We start from the raw sequence: 22,366 nt of genomic DNA, 5'->3' as shown, positions 1-22,366 counted from the left end.
ACTATACGTATGTAATACTATTATTTGCTACTAATGAGTCAAGTTGGAGATAGCTTAGTCTCGGAATATTATTTCTTTGTTTATTTCATGTGTAGGTGACTTGATGCCTCGGGAGAGTATTTGCGGTGATGGACCGAGAGTCGGCTTGGGGATAAGACGACGTCCGTGGTGGTCAGAGATCATGCGGGATACTTAGGCTAGAGTTGATGCACGTGGTTGGTGAAGATTCCATATGGCATACGATGGAGGTATTGTGTGCGTGTGGGATGCGGAGTCGAATTTGGAAGGAGTCTAAATTTGGTACGATTGGTTATGTAAAGTTTGTTTCTTGTACTAAAGGGTTTCCTAAGGTGTTTAGGACTTCTAGTATGAGTTTGGTTCGTGGCTTTAGGCTGCCTACCTCGGGTATAAATAGAGAGGGAGCGTGAGGCTTCCCGGTATTGCTTTTGAGAGCAATTGAGTTGAGTTTTGAGTTAGAGTTTCGAGTTTAGTCGAAAATTTTGTAAGGAGTGCTGTTGGTGTACTCTGTAAACACAGAGAAAATCAATAAAGTCGTCATCCACTTTAAGAGTTCTTCGATTTATGTTTCACCGGGTTTCGGTGGTCTAACCGGCGATATACCGGTGGTGGCGAGGCGGTCAGACCTGCGGCGGCGACAGCGAGCGGCAGCTGATCTCGGCGGTTAGACCGGAGATCTAATCTCGGTCAGACCGACGGCAACCAGGTGGTCAGACCGGTAGGACAACCGCGATCCGTCGATTTCGAGGGTAACTTTTATTTCCGCTAAAAGTTTTCGGTTTTTGGGTATACCAACCATTCACCCCCTCTGGTTGGCTTAGTTATTGTGATTCGATCCTATATTTCTGTCACATAAAAAATTTTTCTACACACATAATTCCGTCACATCGTTTCAATTTCAATGAAACTTTTAATTTTAATTTTGACGTGAACTAAACACACCCTTACACAAGGAAGGGGATGAGTGTCAAGCGAAAAGTAACAAAAATAAACGGTCAAGTGCTCAGGACGAAGGGGTGCATAATAGTGAAATTGGAAGATTAAACAACGATTGGTTGTCTCATGTCTAGCCTAGATCTGTACTTGATGAATTTTATGGCTATTTATGGGTTGGTGAGCGATGCCTAACCCCGGTTCATATTATTTGCCCCTTTGAATTTTTTTCTAATGTTTGATTTTTTCTTATTAACAAAAAAAAATTGAATTATTATTTATTTTGTCTGTAACTTGTTTTATTTGTCAAATGTACTTTAAGTATAACTTATCCTCTTTTACATTTACATTAACTTTTTAAATAAAACGAATGATCAAACAAGAAAAAAATCAAAACGACAAGTAACATGGGACGGAGATAGTAACTCAAATACTCTAAAACGAAAAGACACAGAAATGTGCAGATTGGCCGGGTCTCTTGCGTTTGCATGCAACTACCTCTACTCACCTGGACAAAGCCTCTCCACTCACTGAGAGTTGTGATCAGATCACTCATCATTAAGCTGTAAAACCCCACGATCTGAATATTTCTGATCAGTTCATCAGTACTGTCATTACCAGCCATGGCCACCGTGATAATCTCCTACCTGCTCGTGCTCGTACTCGCCGGAGCGGTGGCGGTGGAGGCCATTCTGGGAGCGCCGCCGGCTCCGGGGACGTCGGCGGCGAAGGTGCCGGCGGTGCTGGCGTTCGGCGACTCGATCGTGGACACGGGCAACAACAACTACCTCCCGACCATCGTCCGCTCCAACTTCCCTCCCTACGGCCGAGACTTCCCCGGCGGCAAGGCCACCGGCAGGTTCTCCGACGGCAAGATCAGCATCGACCTCCTCGGTTCGTTCGTAACTGTTTGTCATTTATTCCTTTTGAATTTACTAATTTCTAGATCTATCTTTTCATCGTTTGTCTTTTAACTTATAAGCCGTTGCGATTTTTTTTTAACGACTCACAAGACGGTGCGAAGTTCTATTGATAGAGCAGGAAAAAATTACAAAATTACAACCTTAGAGGGTCATAACCAGGAAAAAGGAAAAAATATACATCCCCCACACACCGACAACGCCAACACACACGACCAGGAGGAGGCTAGCACCGGACCGGCCGCCGCTAGACCAACAAAGAAACACAGACGAGATCGCCCTACGCAAGGGGGTGCCAAAACGACGTCTCCAAGAAGAGGAGCGACGGAAAACCACCGCCGCTGTCCGTCGGGGCTCAAAGGAGCCAAGACTGGGCTTTCACCCGGCAACCGCCCTTGAGGGGTGAGACAGCACGACAACACCCTCAGGAGGGGGCATACCATCATTGTCGGCCCGGCCAAGGCTGGGCTGGGTTTTCACGCGCCGTTCACCACCTACGAATCCACGGCTGACGCACCGATGCTCTACCACCACTCATCCTCTGCCGACATGTGGGACCCCCGCACCGGCGCCCCCCGCCAGCCAACCTTCGTGTGCCGAAGACTGCGCCACACCCACCAGCAGCTCCTCCTCGCACTAGGGTCGCCTCCTCTACCACCGGCCGCGCCTCTCGCGCCAAACCGGCCTCCTCCACCAGACGCGCCTCTCGCGCCAATCCGTCCTCCCTCCATCGGTCGCGCCTCTCGTGCCGAGCCAGCCTCCATCTCCGCCGCCCGTGCCTCTCGCGCCGAGCCGGCCTTCGCTGCCATCGGCCGCGTCTCTCTGCGCCAAGCCGGTATCCGACCTCTCCACCGTACTCTCCCGCGCTGGCGAAATGCAGCCGTCTGCCATGCCCTCGGCTAGCCCACCGAGGCCACCATGCCACCTCCCACCACCACTGCAGCCACTGCTGCCGATGGCCACCTCGCCGCCGGCCAGCCGCAGCCCCATTGTCGTCGTCCAGCCGCTACCGCAACTGTCACCATGAGCTCCGCGCCGCTGCCTCTGCCGTGAGAACCCCAAAGCCACCGCAGCCGACAGCCGCCAATGCCGTCGACCAGCCACCGTGCTATCGTCGCCGACCAAGCTGCTGCTGCCACCATCGCCATGAACTCCACGCTGTCGGCGTCGCCCCATGCTCCCGTGCTGTTGCTGCCGCCGACGTCGCCGCAAGCTCCGTGGTGCCGCCACTGCCGCGAGCTTGCCCCACACTGGATCCGCCCTCGGGGGGGGGGGGGGAGGGGGCGGGGCGGATCCGCCTCTGCCCGCCGTCGCCATCCTCAACGGCGCCCAGGAAGCGGCCTCCCTGCCATCGCCCCGCTTCAACCGCCGCCTGCCGACGCGCCCGGCCGCGCCGCCCGCGCCGGGCCTCACCCGCGGCCAGCTGCGCCGCCCGCGCAACCGTTGCCGCCACCGCCTCTTCCTCGCCACCAGCACGCCCGCTGCCCGTCGTCGCCCAGCGTCAGCCCTGCAAGATCCGGCCAAAACGGCGTGGATTTGAGCGGGTTTCCACCGCCGCCAGCCCTGTCCGCCGCCACCACACACCGCCAGATGCCGCCGCCACCACTCCGCCCCGCCGCCAACTGCCTCCCCGCCGGATTCGGCCGGGCAGGCGCGGATCCGGACGGTTGCAACCCTCGCCGCCGGGCCAGCTCCCAGGCCACCCGAGTGCGCGCTGGGCGAAGCCCCGCCGCCGCCGTCCCCGCGGGCGCGCGGCTTTGCCAGTGCCCGCTCAAGCGGCGGCGAGGCAGAGAAGGAGGAGGGGAGGAGGAAGAAGACGGCGGCAGCGTCGCCTCTCGTGTCGCCCGTGGGGCGACGCGAGAGCTTAGCTGCAATGTCCTAGGGACAGTAACAACTCGGAGGCTCTTTGCGTTGCGAAAATTTAAATGTAAGTATTTAATTTTAGTGTTGATTTGGGTTTTCCATGTATTTTATTTTGAAGTATTTATTTTCAAACCGAGGATAACATAGATATAAAAGTTTTATTCATAATATTTTTTTTATCTTAATTCATATTTTTACGGCTTTACTTGTCCCTGTTACAAAATGGATGATTTTTTAAATGCGTGCAGTCAATTGGTTTAAACTTCCCCTTAAAAAATGCGTTAAACTTTGAGCACTGATATTTCTTGGGATATTTCGACTCAACTCTTGAAAACAGAGAGTATATATGGTAAGGTCTCGTCCTCAAAATAGTTTTAAAATATCAATTTTATAGTACATGTAATTCGTCTAGATGATTTTGTCGTCACTTTCTTTGCCGGGATGACGGAAGAAGGTTATCCAAATGTTATTAAGATAGGAAGAAAATGTTACAAAGTTTTTCATCGATACCTACAGCTGGCTGTCGTGGAAGGCTGTCGTGGAAGGATGTGCTCCAGAGGACACGCCCCGAACCATGTGCCAAATCAATTCTATACATGTTAATTCGATCATTTGCATGCATGTATGGATCCAACAATGGCGAGCAGCGTCAGCGCTGGGGGTGAAGGAGATGGTGCCGCCGTACCTGAACAAGAGCCTGAGCACGGAGGAGCTGAAGACCGGCGTGAGCTTCGCGTCGGCGGGGAGCGGCTACGACAACGCCACCTGCCGGACGATGATGACGCCGCTCACGGTGGAGCGGCAGCTGCAGCTGTTCGACGAGTACAAGGCCCGCCTCGCCGGCGCCGCCGTCCCCGACCGGGCGCTCTACCTCCTCTGCTGGGGCACCAACGACGTCATCCAGCACTTCACCGTCTCCGACGGCATGACGGAGCCGGAGTACGCCGACTTCATGGCGGCGCGGGCGGTCGCCGCCGTCCGCGGGCTCGTCGCCCGCGGGGCGCGCCTGCTCGTCGTCGTCGGCGCGCCGCCCGTCGGGTGCGTCCCGGCGCAGCGGATCATCGCCGGCGGCGTGCGGCGGCAGTGCGCCACCCCCCGCAACCAGGTGGCGCTGCTGTACAACCGCAAGCTCGGGCAGGAGATCGGCCGGCTCAACGCGAAGCTCGCCGGCGTCAAGATCGTCCTCGTCGACCTCTACAACATCCTAGCCGACGTCATGCACCGATACCAAGCGCTAGGTACGACGAACGATCCATAATCTATTCTAACATCATGTTGCACTTTTTGCATCCACACGGATAGCAGTCAAACTTTGGAGACGATTTTTAATCACCCGAGTGGACATCCACCTGTTTATTGCATGTCAATCAAATAGTTATGAATAAATTTTTTAAATTTTTTTTAAAACATTTACAAGATAAATTAATATGTAGTATATCACTCCACAAACATGGAAGTTCAAATTCAACTTCTACGTATTAGTTGTAAAAAAATAACAAACTTAACTGCAAGTATATGTGTACTAATTTAAGTTTTATTTGTTATTTTTGTTACCATTTATTCCTTCTATTTCATACTATAAAATTCACTAATGAAAAATGAAGGGTTCAAGAACGGGAAGGATGCGTGCTGTGGATACATCGGGTTGGCAGCCAGCGTGCTCTGCAACTTCGCGAGCCCGCTGTGCAACGACCCACCGCAGTACGTGTTCTTCGACAGCTACCACCCCACGGAGAGGGCCTACAAGCTCATGGTCGATGAAGTCATCAAACGTTACCTCCGATTTCTATAGCTAGCCACCTACCTACTGGCCGGCTCTCGATCGATCATCTAGCTAGCTTTTTTTCCTTTATTTTTCCCTTTTTCAGCTCGCAATAATTATTTATTTGTACACAATTTTGTATGCTATATATTCTAGCTCTCATCACTCCATCTATCTATTGAGGGAACAAGGGTATACTAATTAAGTAGGAACTAATAAACAAGATATGCATATGGAATGTTTAAACCCCTTTAGCCTATGATGCATGTCTTTTTTTTAATCTCTTTAATGACTTATATCTTTTAAATTGTATATTATTTTCAAGATTTATTTGCATCATTGTACTCTACGTAAAATATATGACAAAACAAGATCTATGTTGAATATATTCAAACATTTTTATTAATTTAAAAGTAACTTATTAAAATTGAAGAAGTAACTTAGCTATGCACTAGAACTAACTCTCTATAACAGTAGAAATAATTACGTTATGACTAAGTTGAAATAAAAAAAACTATTGTCAACGTTTGATGTCTCGACTACGGTATTTGGATAGTATGGGGATCGTCGGTGCTAGGGTATACGCGAGACATGTTCGGGCCCCTGAGCTATCAGGTAATAGCCCTACATCCTGTTGGCCGGAGCCGATGTTGCTTTTTATTCACCATAATCACACCAGTACAATATGTGGGGTAGCCTATCTAACTGTTGTCGACATAGCGGTCTGACGATCTGACTCGTAGTCGACAACAGGGTAGCCTTCCTCCTCGAGCTCGCGCCCGACGGAATCAGAGACAGTGCTAGATCCCTACGACCGGCCTCTGAAGGTACCGGATAGGGTCGATCCAGGCGTATCTCTGATGTCGATATCCGGCGGCTTGTCTTGGCGTATGTTGGCTTGTATGTTGTGGCTTCTGGTGGGCGTATGTTGATTGTCATGGGTGTCTTTCATGGTGGTTCTCTGTCCCATGGTGGGTGTTGATCGTGTTGATCGTCTCATCATGGTTGTCCCCCTGTCCTCCTAGGGGACTTGTATTTATACCATAGGTGTCCCCTTATCTAAGTAGTACTAGGGAAACCAATATAGATACAATCCGAGTAGTCCTTGTCATTTCCATATAGAATTCTGGTTGTCTTTCCTTATCCGGAACTCCCTCGAGGTCAGTTTTCGTATAAGACATGGTATGTCATCGATCCTGCCGAGATTTAGTCAACTACTATTAGGTATGTGGTATCCATAACCCTGACAGTAGCCCCCGACTTCAATGCAAATGAATGAGTTCATATTCTCAACCGTAGACTTCGGAGGAACTGTTATCGAGCTCACGTGACTGTTCTCGGTGAGTCTAGAGATAACGTTAGACTTCCTTTATCAGCCTCGTGCGGGCACCGAAAGGGTTTGTCTAAGTCAATCTCTGATGTCGACCGAGAAAGTATAGAGCGTACGACTAAGTCTCACATCTTGCTGTAATCGAGAATTTGGATTGAAGTCAAGAAATTTTATCTCGGCGGGTACACCATCTCTTCATTTCGTATTCCTTGTCGAGATCCAGCAACCGTTCTCGAGCGATCGAGAAGGCGTAGAGTCTGTGACGGAGCTTTGTCAACATTTGTCATACTCACCTTAGTCGATCTAGGTGTAGAACCATAGAGACATGGAGTCTTCGTCAATGTCGAATAGAATTTTCCTGAAATCAATACTCAGAAAAGAATATCAAATAGAAATAGCCCTCGAGCGAACGCTCAAAGGGTGACATGTTATAATATGAATGGAAAACTATAAATGAATTAAATTTACAGACCAATGTTTTGTATATGAGCGTCTTCTCTCTTACCGACTCTGATCAGTCAGTTTGTAGAGTCATACACTCTCTCTAGCCCCCAGCCTTGTCGTCGGAGAATCGTTCTTGGAGGATAAGGCTCTTGGACCCTTGACCTGCCTTGGTTGAACAAGCACTGATCCTAGCCCCCAGCCGTGAAGTTGGAAAACTCAATTTCCGATTACACGGCCTGGTTAATATGCACGGCGAGAACTCTTACACGACCAGATCTTACATGGTCTTTTGTCTCTACAGGATCCGACAAGGCCTTATCGGCTCTGGGCGTCCCCAGCCGAAGTTCCCTTAGGTTCCTCGGAGGCCTTGTCAAGACGGCGTAAAGGGACAGTAGGATAGGTTTCAACGCTAGGTGTCGTCGTGGTAAGGGATCTCTGGGTAAAACACTTGGCGATATTGTGTACCTGATATCAACTTTGTTGAAGTAGAGGTAGTAGGAGAATCGCTACACCGCTGGTCGAGGACCAGGCAGTAGTCGTAACTCAACCACTTAAAGTGGAAGTAGTGGGAGAAACGCTACATCGCTGGTCGAGCACCAGGCAGTAGTCGTAACTCAACCACTTGAAATGGAGATAGTGGGAGAAACGCTACATCGCTGGTCGAGGACCAAGCAGTAGTCGTAACTTGACCACTTAAAGTGGAAGTAGTGGGAGAAACGCTACATCGCTGGTCGAGGACCAGGCAGTAGTCGTAACTCGACCACTTAAAGTGGAAGTAGTGGGAGAAACGCTACATCGCTGGTCGAGGACCAGGCAGTAGTCATAACTTGACCACTAGAAGTAATTGTACGAGAGATTGCTACGATTGACTGGTTGAGAACCAGTCAATAGGTGTCTCTCGATCATTTGAAGTCGTGGTGCGAGGACCGCTGCGTTATTGCTGTAGTTGTACCTCGACCATCTGAGGTTGCGGTGCAAGAGATTGCTACGTACTAGTTCGAGGACCAGCGGACGAGTAGAATTATCTCTCGAACACCAATGGAAGCTGCGGTGTGAGAGATTGCTACGTACTGGTTCGAGGACAAGCGAGCGTGTAGAATTATCTCTCGAACACCAATAGAGTGCTAGAGTTGGTTTATTACATGTGCGTCTCATGTGGCCAGCATGACTCACACACCTAACTTGTAGCATATCCGGATGTCCGTTCGCAATCATGTCGGGTGATCAAGCCGACGGCGTTCGCGAGGAATTATCCGTTAACAACCTTTTCTCGAGTAGTCCAGCCGTGGCCGATGCTATGAGATAGGTCGCCGGTCTTCGTTGGTAGGTCTGGTGCGATAACTCCGCATTTGTTGAGAATGTTCTTGATAATAGAGTGTACTCGACCACAACCTACTCGAGTGCTCAATTGTTCCTGAAAAATATTTTCTAGAAGGCAAGACATATAGCAGATAATATCGAGTATGTACTCAAAAAACTGCATGGATCTTCTAGTATTATCAGGACATAACGAGCAGATGTAAATGTCAGGGCATTATGTAAACCGTAAACAAGCATGATTTATACAGAAGAAGACAGAGCGAGCCCCTAGTGTTAGATCGTAGTCGATTTAACATCGGGGACACCCGCGCAACAGATATTATTGCATAAAGAACATGCTCTAGGTAAACATAATAAATTATAGATCTGACAATACTGTATGATCTGAATAGGTACGATAAATTGCAGATAAAATATTGCGTACCTTTGTAGATACATGCCGGATGTATTTACGAAATTAGTAGATCAATTTAAAAAACCAATCTACCAATTACCTTGTTGCGTACTCGTTCGATATCATGCGATCTGACATCTTTTGGTACGCCGCGGAGCTTGAGGCTTGGATGATCTCGATAGACCAAGTTGTCGATGACGATGATGGTTCTGATCTGGTTAGGTTGGATCTCCCCCTCAGCTGAAGTCGTCGAGTAGCTCGTTGTCGGAGAATCCATCTTTTGAACACATCTCGTCGAAATCCTGAAGCACCAAAATCCCCCTACCTGGCGCGCCACTGTCGACGTTTGATGTCTCGACTACGGTATTTGGACAGTATGGGGATCGTCGGTGCTAGGGTATACGCAAGACTAAGGTAAAAGAGATGGAGACGAGGATTTTTATACAGGTTCGGGCCCCTGAGCTATCAGGTAATAGCCCTACATCCTGTTGGCCGGAGCCGATGTTGCTTTTTATTCACCATAATCACACCAGTACAATATGTGGGGTAGCCTATCTAACTGTTGTCGACATAGCGGTCTGACGATCTGACTCGTAGTCGACAACAGGGTAGCCTTCCTCCTCGAGCTCGCGCCCGACGGAATCAGAGACAGTGCTAGATCCCTACGACCGGCCTCTGAAGGTACCGGATAGGGTCGATCCAAGGGTATCTTTGATGTCGATATCCGGCGGCTTGTCTTGGCGTATGTTGGCTTGTATGTTGTGGCTTCTGGTGGGCGTATGTTGATTGTCATGGGTGTCTTCCATGGTGGTTCTCTGTCCCATGGTGGGTGTTGATCGTGTTGATCGTCTCATCATGGTTGTCCCCCTGTCCTCCTAGGGGGCTTGTATTTATACCCTAGGTGTCCCCTTGTCTAAGTAGAACTAGGGAAACCAATATGGATACAATCCGAGTAGTCCTTGTCGTTTCCATGTAGAACTCTAGTTGTCTTTCCTTATCCGGAACTCCCTCGAGGTCAGTTTCCGTATAAGACATGGTATGTGGTGGATCCTGCCGAGATTTAGTCAACTACTATTAGGTATGTGGTATCCATAATCCTGACAACTATGTAGAGAAAATTCACAAAGATTTTTAAGTAAATACATTTATGAAAGTAAATTCAATAAAGTATAAAATTAATTTACATAAATCATAAGAATAACTTAGCACAAAATGGAAGTAAGTTATTACAACATTAGAAGTAAATTCGTTGTACGGAGAAAAATATGGTCTATCTAAAAATTAAATTTAAAGTCCACAAATTATAGAATTGACTAAAAGCAATAATAGAAATAATCAACTTAGAGCATTATGAATGTATAGGAAGTAATTTAGTCAAATCTAAAAGTAATTTTTATATATAACAAAAAAAATTTACAAACATAAATATTTTTCCACCGTAATATAATGATGCAAGATCTTATTGTAAAAAATTAATTGCAACAAACATAATGGTATAATCGGATTGTAAATCGGATAAGTAATTTGAGAGAATTTTATAAGAAGGAAAAAAAAGACATGCATGTCTATGTAGATGTAATAGTCTTTCTTTGCTGTATATGGTGTCTCCCGTTAAGACTAAATAGCGCGGCTTCTCCATTTAGATTTCACTAAAACATAAACATTGAGGTTGTGTTAATTTGGTTTGGGGACGACGTGGGATGGGATCATACCATCCCTGATTTTAGAGATGGAGTGATCCCATTTACTTGTTTAGTTTATTGGATGGAATGATCCCAGTTTTTTATTTGGTAGAAGGGATAGGTAGGGATGGGATGAATGCCGTTTGGAGTGACGTTAGCACCACGTTACTCCCAGCGAGAAAAGGAGCGGAGCAGTAGAAGGATGAGCGGCAACCGGCGGCGTGAGCGGAAGAAGGAGCGGCGACCAGTGGCGCAGGCAGAAGGAGAAGCGGCGCCGACATTAGAGACAACGACGATGTGGACGTGGTGGCCGCAGCACTCACCCTCGCCCGCTGTCGCCGTCGCTGCTGCCTTCCCCTCTGCCGCCGCCCTCCCCACCACCGGATCTGTCGCCGTCGCCCGAGCCCGCCTCCGGATTCGACGCTGCCACCGAGCCATCCCCGCCCTCCCCACCTTCGGATTCGCCGCTGCCACCGCTGGATTCGCCACTGTCGCCCTCCCCGCCTCCGGATTCACCGCCACCGCCCTCCCCACCACCAGATTCGCAGCCGTCGCCCGAGCTCGCCTCCGTATTCACCGCCGCCGCCTTCCCCACCACCGGATCCGCCGCGGCCGTCGCTTGAGCGCGCCGTCGTCGTCGAGCGAGCGAGCACGATGGGCGGAGGAGCAGAGCACGACGCGAGCGAGTGAGCACGATGGGCGGAGGAGCAGAGCACGACGCGAGCGAGCGAGCGGGGCGAAACGGCGCTTCACGCCGTGCACTCATCCTAGGTGGGACGAGTTCGTCCGCCAGATTTTTCCGGATGGCTTGGTCCCAGATTTGAGAGGAATATTCCTCTCTAGAAATCAACCCATCCTACTCACCTCTAAACCATACACCTCTACAAATAGGTTCGTCCCGTCCCGTCCCATTCCACCAAGCAAACACTACCTGATAGTATTCGGTGTCAAGAACTAGTGTGCTTGCTAGCTGTGCCGGTTAGCTAGCTTTTATCAGCGTACCATCCGTTGCACTGGAAGTCTGGAAGGCCGGACGTGTACATAGGAGCCGATATGTGGACGTGTTCAAATGGGCGGTGGCCACCAACATGCCTAATTAAATTACGTACCTACCACTTTTGATGGGTAAGCACAAATAATTCAGGAGATGGAAAATCCGAATATCTACAAATTCAAATAAACTACAATTTGAGCAAGTTTTTGCTAAATTCAGAAAAATAAAATATTAAAATAACATACATACTTTACACGAGTCGCGTCCACGACCCATTATTAGTAGACCCAAAATTTCGGAAATTCATGTCCAAAATTGTGAACACGATTTGCAGGCTAGCTTGCAGCTAGCTTTTTGACTAGACGATTTTCCAGAATCTGCTTTCGAATGATCGACTGACTAAAATCACGTAGGTATAAACCGTAAGCAGGCCACGGCCGGTGCATGAAGGCATTAGTTTGACCGTTGACCCAAATTATGTTGCTAGTCGTAGTCCAAATTAGTTATAGCCGCACGGAGCTAGAAGCCGGCACCGACTGTGCTGTCGTACTATATGAGAGGCCTAGATTAATCTAGTAACCCTAATTAAGCTCGAGAGAGAGATGATGGAGGTGGGGAGATTGAGGGCAACACATAAGGGCAGATAGCGAGAGAGCGACTAAGAGGGAGCTGCAATGGATGACTTATAGCCACGGGCAAGTGTGGCTCAACTTGGCGGTTCGTTTGGAAGGTCGTCGTTGTCAATTTTTGCAGTAGTGACAATAAAATATCACTAGCTAATAGAGATAAAAATATATTAGTAGTAAAAAGTAATTTTTTAGACACCCTTGTTTTAATTTTACAGGATGGGTTAAGAAATTCCACCAGTAATACTTACAAGGTGGTCGTGTGCTTTTAAAACACTCGAGAAATTTGATTGCATGTGAAAATAAGGTTATTTTTTATGTGCTTTTCTTAGGTGACCTCCTATGAAAAAGATGATTTTTCCATACAGTTTCCTATAAGAGAGCTCCTATTTAGCTATTTTTGTAGATGGTCTTCTTTTGGACTTGTGGTGAAAAATAGGTGATATAATAAAAATCAACGGTTGATGTGTATAAGTCCCATCCTAGCTGCATCCCCCCCACCAATCTCCTTAGAGAGACCACCGATCCCCATCTCCTCCCCAGCACTGCACGGTCTCATGTCCATCTGCTCCACCCGGCCAACACTCTCTCCTAGCCAGTGACAGCGCCGTAGACCCCTACACAAACACCACCCCAGTCAGTGCAACGGTATTGCTACCACCACTGCCATGAGCTCGTGCCATCGGGATCTGACCGCCCTAGCTAGCCTCCAGCCCTCAACCATGCCACCGGCTGCGACAGGCCTCGGTACAGTGGTGGCAGGCCTAATGGCTCCATATATATCTAACAAATTAAAATAAGAATAGGCAAACCACATCTTAGAAACATACCTATATATTAAAAAAATTACATAGCTTAGTTAATTAAAAAGTTTAAAAATAATTGTTGTCTCTACACGCCAACTATAAACTCGCACAGTTATTTTCACCGTGAGAATAGGATATATAACCCTTATATGCTAGGTCAGGATTCCACCACTACACTTATCAATAATATATACTCATAATATTGTATAAACAATTTAGCAAGTGCCGGCTACTAGGCCTATTTTTTTATTACTGATTAGGATACCGATTCTACCTCAGTTTTCATTAGCATAGTTAATTTTCAAACTTTTAGAACGTGTGTTAGTGCGAAAACTTTTTATAGTATAAAACTTGCTCTGAAATATCAATACATTTTTAAGTTTGTAATAATTAAAAATAATTAATATTGATCTAATGATTTTCTTGTTTTGTGTGCCCTTACTTAATCTTAATCTTCATTAATGTCAACCATCCCGTGTTCATTTCTAATAAAGATGGTAATGAAGTTAAGGCACGAAAAAAAAAATCATTAGCGTATCATTAATTGAGTTTTAATTATTACTACCTCCATCCCATATAAATTGTATTTGTAGGTTGTTTAGCATATATTAAGATTGAGAAGAAAGATTATAATGCTCCTTATTAAATGATGTATAGTTAAGAGTGGAATGATAGTTGAGGGTAAAAGAGAAAGAAAGTTAGACGATAAGTGATTAATAGGACCATTAGTACTCTATTGTGATAATTATTTTAAAACAAATTCAAATCCTAGAAATACAATTATTATGGGATAGAGCCAGAGGTAGTACAAACTTAAAAAGTATATTTATTTCGTATTTTAAAGTAACTTATAAGTTTTCGCACGACACCATTTAGTAGTCTAGAAAGAATACTAAGAGAAACCGAGATAAAAATTTCAATCATACGGGGCCTAAATCCTGAACGAGTTCGATTAACCTGCTCCGATCGTGCGATTGACATTTTGTGAGATGAAGTACGGGCGCCGTACGATCGGGCCGGCGCATCGACCATCGTTAGCTAAGCTAAGAGCGCGTGAGATTCTTCTTCCTTCGTTTTCTTCTTTTCTTTTCTTTTATTATATATGCATGCATGTATAGATCGATCGTTGTTCTTTCGGTTAATTTGGACATGGTCGGTGCTTGCCGAATCTTCATGTGCAGTACACGTGCTCACCACCACTAATGATGAACAAATTACTACTACTTTTTAATATATGTTTGACCGTTCGTCTTATTCAAAAAAATTAAGTAGTTATTAATTCTTTTCCTATCATTTGATTCATTGTTAAATATATTTTTATGTAGGCATATAATTTTACATATTTCACAAAAGTTTTTGAATAAGACGAACGGTTAAATATGTGCTAAAATGTCAATGGTGTCAAACATTTTGAAACGGAGGGAGTATTATATTTCATCCTTTTCCGTCTTCGCCAATCCTACGTACGGATCGATCCGGTCCACTGCGCATCTCACTGGTTAAAAAAAATGCACTGGATGCATATATGCGCGTGTGCATTAGTGTTAATTACATCAGGAATATTGTTTTAGAAAAAAGGATAAATATAGCAAGCATGTTCAATAATCTAAAAACCTAAGAGTAATTTTTTTAAATCTAAAACCTACAAATTATAATTACACATGTTCAGAAATATTGGGCCTGTTCGGCAGACGAGGGCTGCAGCCGCTCCTATCTTTATGCTTGTTGGACTATTCTGGTTAGCTGTGATATAGTCGTAACCCCGGCAAAAACGTTGTTGACCAGCATTTTTAAACTTCGACCATAGTTAGACTATGGTGATTGAAATGGAAGCTTTTTAAGTATTTATAATCTTTTAAAAAATCTGAGTGGTCAAAGTTTAAATATAAAAAGTGTTTGGTAATAACGGTTGGACAATATAGTGAGTCTCAATTGAATAAAAAAGCGTTTTATTGTGGCAAAATCACCACGGTGTGTTACTTAAAAGACAAATTTTAGGGTACCTGAGTATATATCCAGGTACTTTCTTAAATACCGTAATACTGTAAAACTATTTTATTTAAGAATATATAGCAAAAACGCACAATTATTATTAATCTGGCTAGTTAAGATATTGATGTACATGTACAATGACCGGGTGGTGACCTAGACAGCAGCTCGACAAAATCTAAAAGAAAAGGACAAGTAGACGAATACGGGCAGCATGTGGGGAGCAGTGCCAGACGCAGCAACGGACGGCCAGATGTGCCTCGATCCCCGATCCGACGGCCACCATCGCTTTGGCGGTTGGTCGCCTCGCACATGCCCGCAGCGAGAGAGAGAGAGATTCCCGCCACGCCCGGGAAATCGCGGCAGCCACACGAGAGATCGCGGCGTGGTTGAGCCACCCGTGTCAATTCCATGTGGGGCCATCGGGTTATGTGGGTCCCACTGTCAGTGGCGGCGTCGCTGTCGTGCGATCATATGATTGGGGGTTGGATGGTGGTCATGGGCGGTCGGGTCCAGAGGGTGACGTGATGACAGGCCGTACTTGGTCGGTGCTCTTATTGGTTTTTTGATTGGAAAAAATGGAGAATATGTATATGTGCAACTGCTGCAAGTTGGGACAAGTTGTTTCTGCATGGAGACCCATGAATGTTTTTCTTCATTTGATTACTCAAATTTGTGCATTTGGATTATATTTTATTTTCCTATTTTTTATCTTGTAAAATAATATCATCTCCGATCTCGAATAATCAATATTCGCTATTCAAGTTAAAACTTTAATCTTTTCCCAAAAAAAAAACTTCATGTGCTTAGAATATGTCGTACTATTGAAGTATGTGGTGTCGTAAACAAATCTAGCCAAACAATTTTTATTCATTATAATATAATCATATGGAAGTAATTTGTGGTCAAAGTGAGCTGGCCATATGCAACATTAACAATTATTTGAAAATAAAGATATTAATATAAATTTACAAGTGAATTTGTTTGCATGATATTAATCATGATGTCCATCGTATCATGGCTTTCTTTTCACCTAAATATATGTGTAATCAAACCATCTCGAGTTTAAGAGATTCCAGCTGTTTCCTTAGAAACAATATATCTGTTAATTTGCGTAAAAAAAACCGTTCTGCAGTTTTAGTTCATCAATATAATTAATTTTGAAGAGCAGAACTTTTTAGTGTCCGCATTTGTAGTGTGTTTATCGAAAAAATATCTTTAAATAATTAGTTTTGAAGAGAAGAATTCCTAATGAACCTATGCCATTGATGCGTCAAAAAATAATTAGGCTAGTACAGCGGGTGCAGAAGAAAAGAATAACAACTTGGGATTAGAGAATCACATGTGCAAAGCACTTGCTAATACCAATAAATTAGCATAAAATTAAGCAAGATGGCGACTTGGAAAGTCAACTGTACCACCCTCCTCTAAGATCTCTACATAAATAGGCAGCAAAGGCATCACCTCCTCCGAGCCCGAGCCCTTGCCCTTGCCCCGGAGGCCTGTGAGAGGCGGGTTAATTAGCAGCTTCTTAATTAATTAGCTACTAATTAAATTCCCCTCTGCCTTTTTAATTACCCTACTCTTCTCTCTTCCTCTCTAGCGCCTTTCCATCAGATCAAAGTTTGAGAAATTTCCATCACTAATAATCACCTTTTATTTTGATCAAACAATCCACATCCTTTGATCTCCTCTCCTGCAATTTTTTCTTCTTTTTTGCAAGTGTTTTTGCTCTGTTCATCATCAAGTGATCATATCAACACGTTCTTGATGCAGAGTTTCCACAACTAGCTTTGCCTCTTGATTTCTTGGCTTCAGATCGATCCATCCATCGATGGAGAACGTCCTCCTCATCGGCCAAGTCACCGGCGGGGGCTTCGACGACTACTTCGGCCGGCGGCTCGCCGTGGCGCCGCCGCCACCGCCTCGTAGAAGCATCCAGGGCAGCTTCACTTTTGCTGCTCCATCTCCTCCTCCGTTTCAGTACACGACTTACGAGGCGGCGTCGCTGTACTCCTCGCTCTCTCTCCCACTACACCTGCCTTACACCTACTACGCGGCGGCGGCGGCGGCGTCGGCTCCGGCGACGGCGACGCCTCTCCTCCCTCGCATGCTGCCGCCTCTGCCGCCGTCAGCCACGGTTGTGAGGAGGAGGATTAAGAAGCCGAGGACGCCGAGGTCGGGGGAGGGGCAGGCGAGGGCGCCGCAGCGGAGGAGGCCGCTGGAGAGGGCGGCGCCGCTGCCGCCGCCGGCGGCGGTGGCGGAGGCGCTCGACGACCTGGAGCGGGAGGTGACGCGGGGGTTCGTGGAGGACCTCCTGCACGCGCTGGCGCCGCCGCCCAGCAGCCTGCCGTTGCCCACCTTCTCCCTCGTCAGGGCCGCCGCCGCAAAGGCCGCCGCCTCCTGCGCCGTGTAGAACGCCGTCGGCGAGGGAAGGACGTCCACGCCGGCGTTGACCGCCGCCGCCGCCGCCTCATTCGCACCGATATTTATGCATGCGAGATTTGCCGGCGGTGGTGGTTTTTACTATTATTCATGTTTTTAATTTGTGGTGTCTCTCTATTTTTCCATTTCTTTCTCCAAGACTTTTTTTTTTCTTTGGATGGAAGAAATGGTGAAAAAAAAAGTGTGTATTTTTTCTTGAATTTATTTTCTATCATTTTTAGGGGTTGTGAGGCAATTAAGTAAACCCATCTTGGTAATGGCTAAGGCCTAAGGCTAATTAAGGGTTTACATAGTAGTAATATTCACTGGAATTAGTGAAAAGTTCTTGATGGGGTGTGTTTTTTACTACCTTTTATCAAGATATATTGATCCATAAATTGGGGTATTTTATATGCTTATTAATTATGTGATCACCCTGGTTGGTTCATCTGTCCCATGTGCTTTGCAATATCTTGCTCTTAGGCCATGTTCTTTTCTCCAACAAAAGTTGGATTGAATTTTGGATACTCGTGACACGCTTTTCAAACTGCTAAACGGTATGTTTCGTGCGAAAACTTTCTATATGAAAGTTGTTCTAAAATATCATATTAATCTATTTTCAAGTTTGGAATAATTAAAACTCAATTAACCATACGTTATTACAACATCGTTTTGCATAAAACACTTAATCTTCATCTTCAACCTCATTAAGAAATTATGGTTCCATTTAGCACAGCTTCAAATCCAAAATCCATGGTAGATTTGAAGTTTGTAAGGTCTTTTACAGGTACCAGGAGGTACCAATATTTTTAGTGTAAATTTTGGTACCTTCTAACGTGGAGGTACTGAGATACCAAATTTTACACTGAAAAATTAATGGGTTGTTAAAAAAATTAATGGGCCGTCAAAAAAATAATGGGCCATTTAAAAATATTTGTTGAAGTTACCTGCCACATCATCAGTGACATGTCATCACACACGTGTCAACGACCACGTCATCTGCCATGTTGGCCGCCATGTCTCAACTATCTGTGACGTTTAATTTTGTCACAAAGGTTGGGCCGGGGCTGGACTACATGAGCCCAAAAGTGTTTAGGACGGTTAAAAAAACATCATAGATTGTGCTGATCCGTGACGATTTCAGAGAAAGCGTCGGCAGATTTAATCTGTGACGCTCAATGGATGACGATAAGTAGAATCGTCACGGACAAATTTATCTGACGAATTTTCAGTGTTCTATGACGAATTTTTTTCGTCATAGATTAAATAGATTCTTGTAGTGTTTACACACGGCAGCATATCGGACAGATGTTTTCGCCTGGTACGCACCACGAATATATGACATCAACCCGCAGTATATATCGCGCCCGGATATGGCCATGATAATATGTCCCATGCATATAGATACATTTAGATTCGTTTTCGGTAGTGATGGAGAGCAGCGACAGCAATGACGTGAGGGCTCGCTCGACATCGATAACGCCTTCGCGTATAGCGAGAGTGCTCCCCCCGGCCTGCAGTACAGCATCGCTGTTGGAGGGCCAAGCTAGCATCCGGCGCCGGAGGTCAGTAGCTTATCCGCCCATGGCGCCGGAGGAGACCCCGCTTGCCGCCGCTGCTGCGGACGGTGCCAGACATGATATGCTGCACCGTCGGACACGCCCAGTCGTCGTGATGATGATCACAAGGCGTGTCTATTACGAGGTATAGGGTATAGCTCCATCACTAAAGTCTACAGGCATTATCTTGTTAATTAGCTACCCACTTGATGGATGCATGCTTGTTTATCTGCTAGCTTCAGACGGTGGCGGCAACGAGCTCTCGGCTCTCGCTATCCTTGACGACGACGCTGCACTCGGGGCTCACCCGGATCAGCGGCGCCGCATACTGCTGCAGCGAAGCAAACAACTGGCTCTCGTCGCCGTCGATGATCTTCAGCAGCGACCGACGGTGGCTGCTTCGTGAATCCCACCATGTTTAATCCTACACGATGGAGGCGGCGCGGTCGGTCGATGTATGTGGACTTGCGGAGGCGTCATCGACGTCGAGAGATGCATGTCGTCGATCCCCATCACTGTCGAGGCGCGTGACTCGTCGCCGCCGCACGAGCCAAAACGCTATTGTTCACGCGGATTGGGCCAAAGATTAGCTTGGTCGCCCAATTAAACGGTAAACCCTGGTGCAATCTGTAAAGGATGGTAAAAAAAGATGGTGTGATATGAAAACTTAGACTTTGCCCTGGTGCAAGTTGCCACTTTGGTAAATATACATGGACCAAAGTGGCATTTACTCTTTTTTCTAACTAGGATGACACGTTAGCGAAACCGGACATCTATACTGCTATGGGACCTAAATTGCACGGTTTCGTATAGTTTAATGGTGGAGATTTCTGGTATCGAGGATAAGAGATGTCAAATAAACTCGGTGTAAAGTTGAGGAATGGCTGGTGAACTTATTCCTTTGCTAGAACGTGGATTGGACTAAGTTTGGGCCTCTTACCTTAGCAGGCCTGTCGCTAGCAAGTACTAATTGGCCGGCCTCACTTGATTTTGAGAAGGCAACTTATCATTGCCATCCGTATTTAAATACCGGCCCATTAGGCCCACAGTAGCCGACCCATATCCCTAGGCCCTAGCTCCTCTTCTTCAATTCTTTTTTTAATAAGGGAATAAGTTCAATTTATGTCTTTCGATTTAATTGTCGTCGAGTCTAAAATTCGTCCCTGAACCAAAATAACTAATATAGCACAACCCCCAACTCAAAATACCGTGTTAACTTTGGCCTCTCGGCAGTATAGTTGTCGGTTTTGACTGATGTGGAGTGTGGGACCCACGTAGGCCTCACATACTAGTGGCCAACTCTTATTCCTCTCTAAACGTCGACCCGTTCCACCACTGTGTTGTTAACTTCCAAACCTAACCATCGTCGCACCCTCCCCTTTCCTTCACCCACCACTACAAAGGTCGGCATCATGATCCCCTCCAAGCCTTTCGCTGGCGACAATCAGTCATCGGCGTCGTCACCATGCCACCCTCCTACACTCCCACCGCCCGCCTTCGCCGCCTCGTCCTCTTCCTCGCGGTCCTCTCACTCCTTTCACCCAAACCCTGGCCTCATCCGCACGGCCTCGGAGGCCGAGGTCTCCAATCACTAGGCTACGTACCCCGTGTCAGACAGGGGGAACAAGGCCCCGCTATGCCCCGTGCGACGCTTCCGCCTGGACCCGGTCTGCGGCGCTGACGGGGTCACATATTGGTGTTGCTACCTAGAGGCCGCCTGTGCTGGCACGCGCGTGCGGCATGGCGCCGGTACTGCAAGGGTGGGGCTGGCTCAACGCCCGTCTCCGGGCATGTGCTACTGGCTGTTTATGCTCGACACTGCAATCATGCTTGTCTTCCTCTGATGTGTGCACCCTGCATGGCCTCCCATACCCTGGGCATGACAACATGGTGGGTGTTCGCACCCTAGAATAGTCTCGTGTTGCGGCCAAGCACCTCCCTAGGTGAGTACCCTGTGAGCAAGATGAGGCTCTTGGAGACGTAAACGATGGGGTGGCCCAGCATGGCCGGGTCAGTGAGGAGGCATCTCCCCGAGAGCTCGTCCAGTGCCTCTTCCACCGAGTCTGATCAGTACCGCTCCGTCAGCGAAGCCGTCAACCTCCCCTCCTTCATGTCCTCAAGAGAAGATGGAGAAGAGGGAGAAGAATTGGCCACTAACATGTAGGACCCACATGGGTCCCACTCGCCACGTCAACCAAAATCGGCAATTAAACTGCTGAGAGACCAAAATTTACACGGTATTGTTCGTTGGAAGATGCCGGGATGGGCTATTTCGGTTCAGGGACGAAGTTCGGATTCAACGACAAATTGAGAGACCTAAAGTGAACTTATTGTTTTAAGTACTCTGATTGGCACAACTCCGTTTTCGGAATTTCTTTTAAACTAAATATTTCCATCTCTACAAATCCATAATCTAAATCTTTGAAACATTTAGATTAAAAATTTTGTTTCTATTTTAAATAAAATATAAAATTTTAAACCTTTAATACATAACATACAAACTTCAAATCCAGTGCGGATGAACCTGAGGTTGATGTCGTCTTGTTCGATCACAGGACAGTCCATTCGGTCATGTGGACAACTCTTTAAGGAGGAACTGAAGAATACAATATAAGCATTGGCTGGCCGGCATAACGGGACCATCGGTCTGAAGAAATAAAATGAAACACAGCAAATACTATATTGGATTATATTACTACAGTATCACGAGGTTCACGTAGGAGCACGCAATTGTAATTAAAATTTTATTTGAGCTTTTCTTTTCTTCGATCGAGGCCATAATAAGCCAATCTGGGCTCATAATTCTGCGTGAAACATGACTGGAGTGTGGTTGAGGTCGGAGGATGCATACACGCACACTCACCAAATTAAACAAAAATACCTAAAAAAAAACTTCTGGTGTCAAACTACTCCCTACATCTGTTCAATGACTTACAATAGCTAAAAACGAAAAAAAATAATCTAATATTAAAGAGGCCTAATGAACCACTCTATAACTAAACTATTTTACAGACAAATTTAATTACATTCTTTTAGGATAAATTCTTAGGCTAGAGACGGAGAGATTATAACTAATTACTGTCTTTTCGAACCCTTCGTTTTGGGCATAGCTAGGCTTACAAAATTATCCCACTGTTAATTTTTAAGCTGACCACGAGTCCACGACCAAACAAGCCTATTGGCTTTTGTACACGTGCATTCTGGCGTATAGTTCAGTGATAAGAGTTAAAATAGCTGTCATGCATACCTTTGATACTGATATGGTGATGTTTAATTATGTGCAATTTTGCATAGTTAACCAA

At 46.3% G+C, this 22,366-nt stretch overlaps 2 protein-coding genes across 2 annotated transcripts; both read left to right on the top strand.

The window, feature by feature from the left end:
* Positions 1–1,548: 1,548 nt before the first annotated feature.
* LOC127753196 (GDSL esterase/lipase At5g42170-like) lies at positions 1,549–5,738 on the top strand. Its single transcript, XM_052278659.1, has 3 exons — positions 1,549–1,845; positions 4,382–4,972; positions 5,339–5,738. The coding sequence occupies exons 1-3, from the start codon at positions 1,575–1,577 to the stop codon at positions 5,524–5,526; spliced, it is 1,050 nt and encodes a 349-aa protein (XP_052134619.1). The 5' UTR covers positions 1,549–1,574; the 3' UTR covers positions 5,527–5,738.
* Positions 5,739–16,558: 10,820 nt separating this feature from the next.
* LOC127786070 (uncharacterized) lies at positions 16,559–18,131 on the top strand. Its single transcript, XM_052313397.1, has one exon. It carries the CDS (start codon positions 16,916–16,918, stop codon positions 17,495–17,497), a length of 582 nt encoding a protein of 193 aa, XP_052169357.1. The 5' UTR covers positions 16,559–16,915; the 3' UTR covers positions 17,498–18,131.
* The last annotated feature ends 4,235 nt before the right edge of the window (positions 18,132–22,366 follow it).

The sequence above is a fragment of the Oryza glaberrima genome, chromosome 10 (genome assembly GCF_000147395.1).
Source record: "Oryza glaberrima chromosome 10, OglaRS2, whole genome shotgun sequence".
Taxonomy (NCBI): domain Eukaryota; kingdom Viridiplantae; phylum Streptophyta; class Magnoliopsida; order Poales; family Poaceae; genus Oryza; species Oryza glaberrima.
Note: the sequence above shows the minus strand (reverse complement) of the source record. Positions and strands in the feature narration are given on the sequence as shown.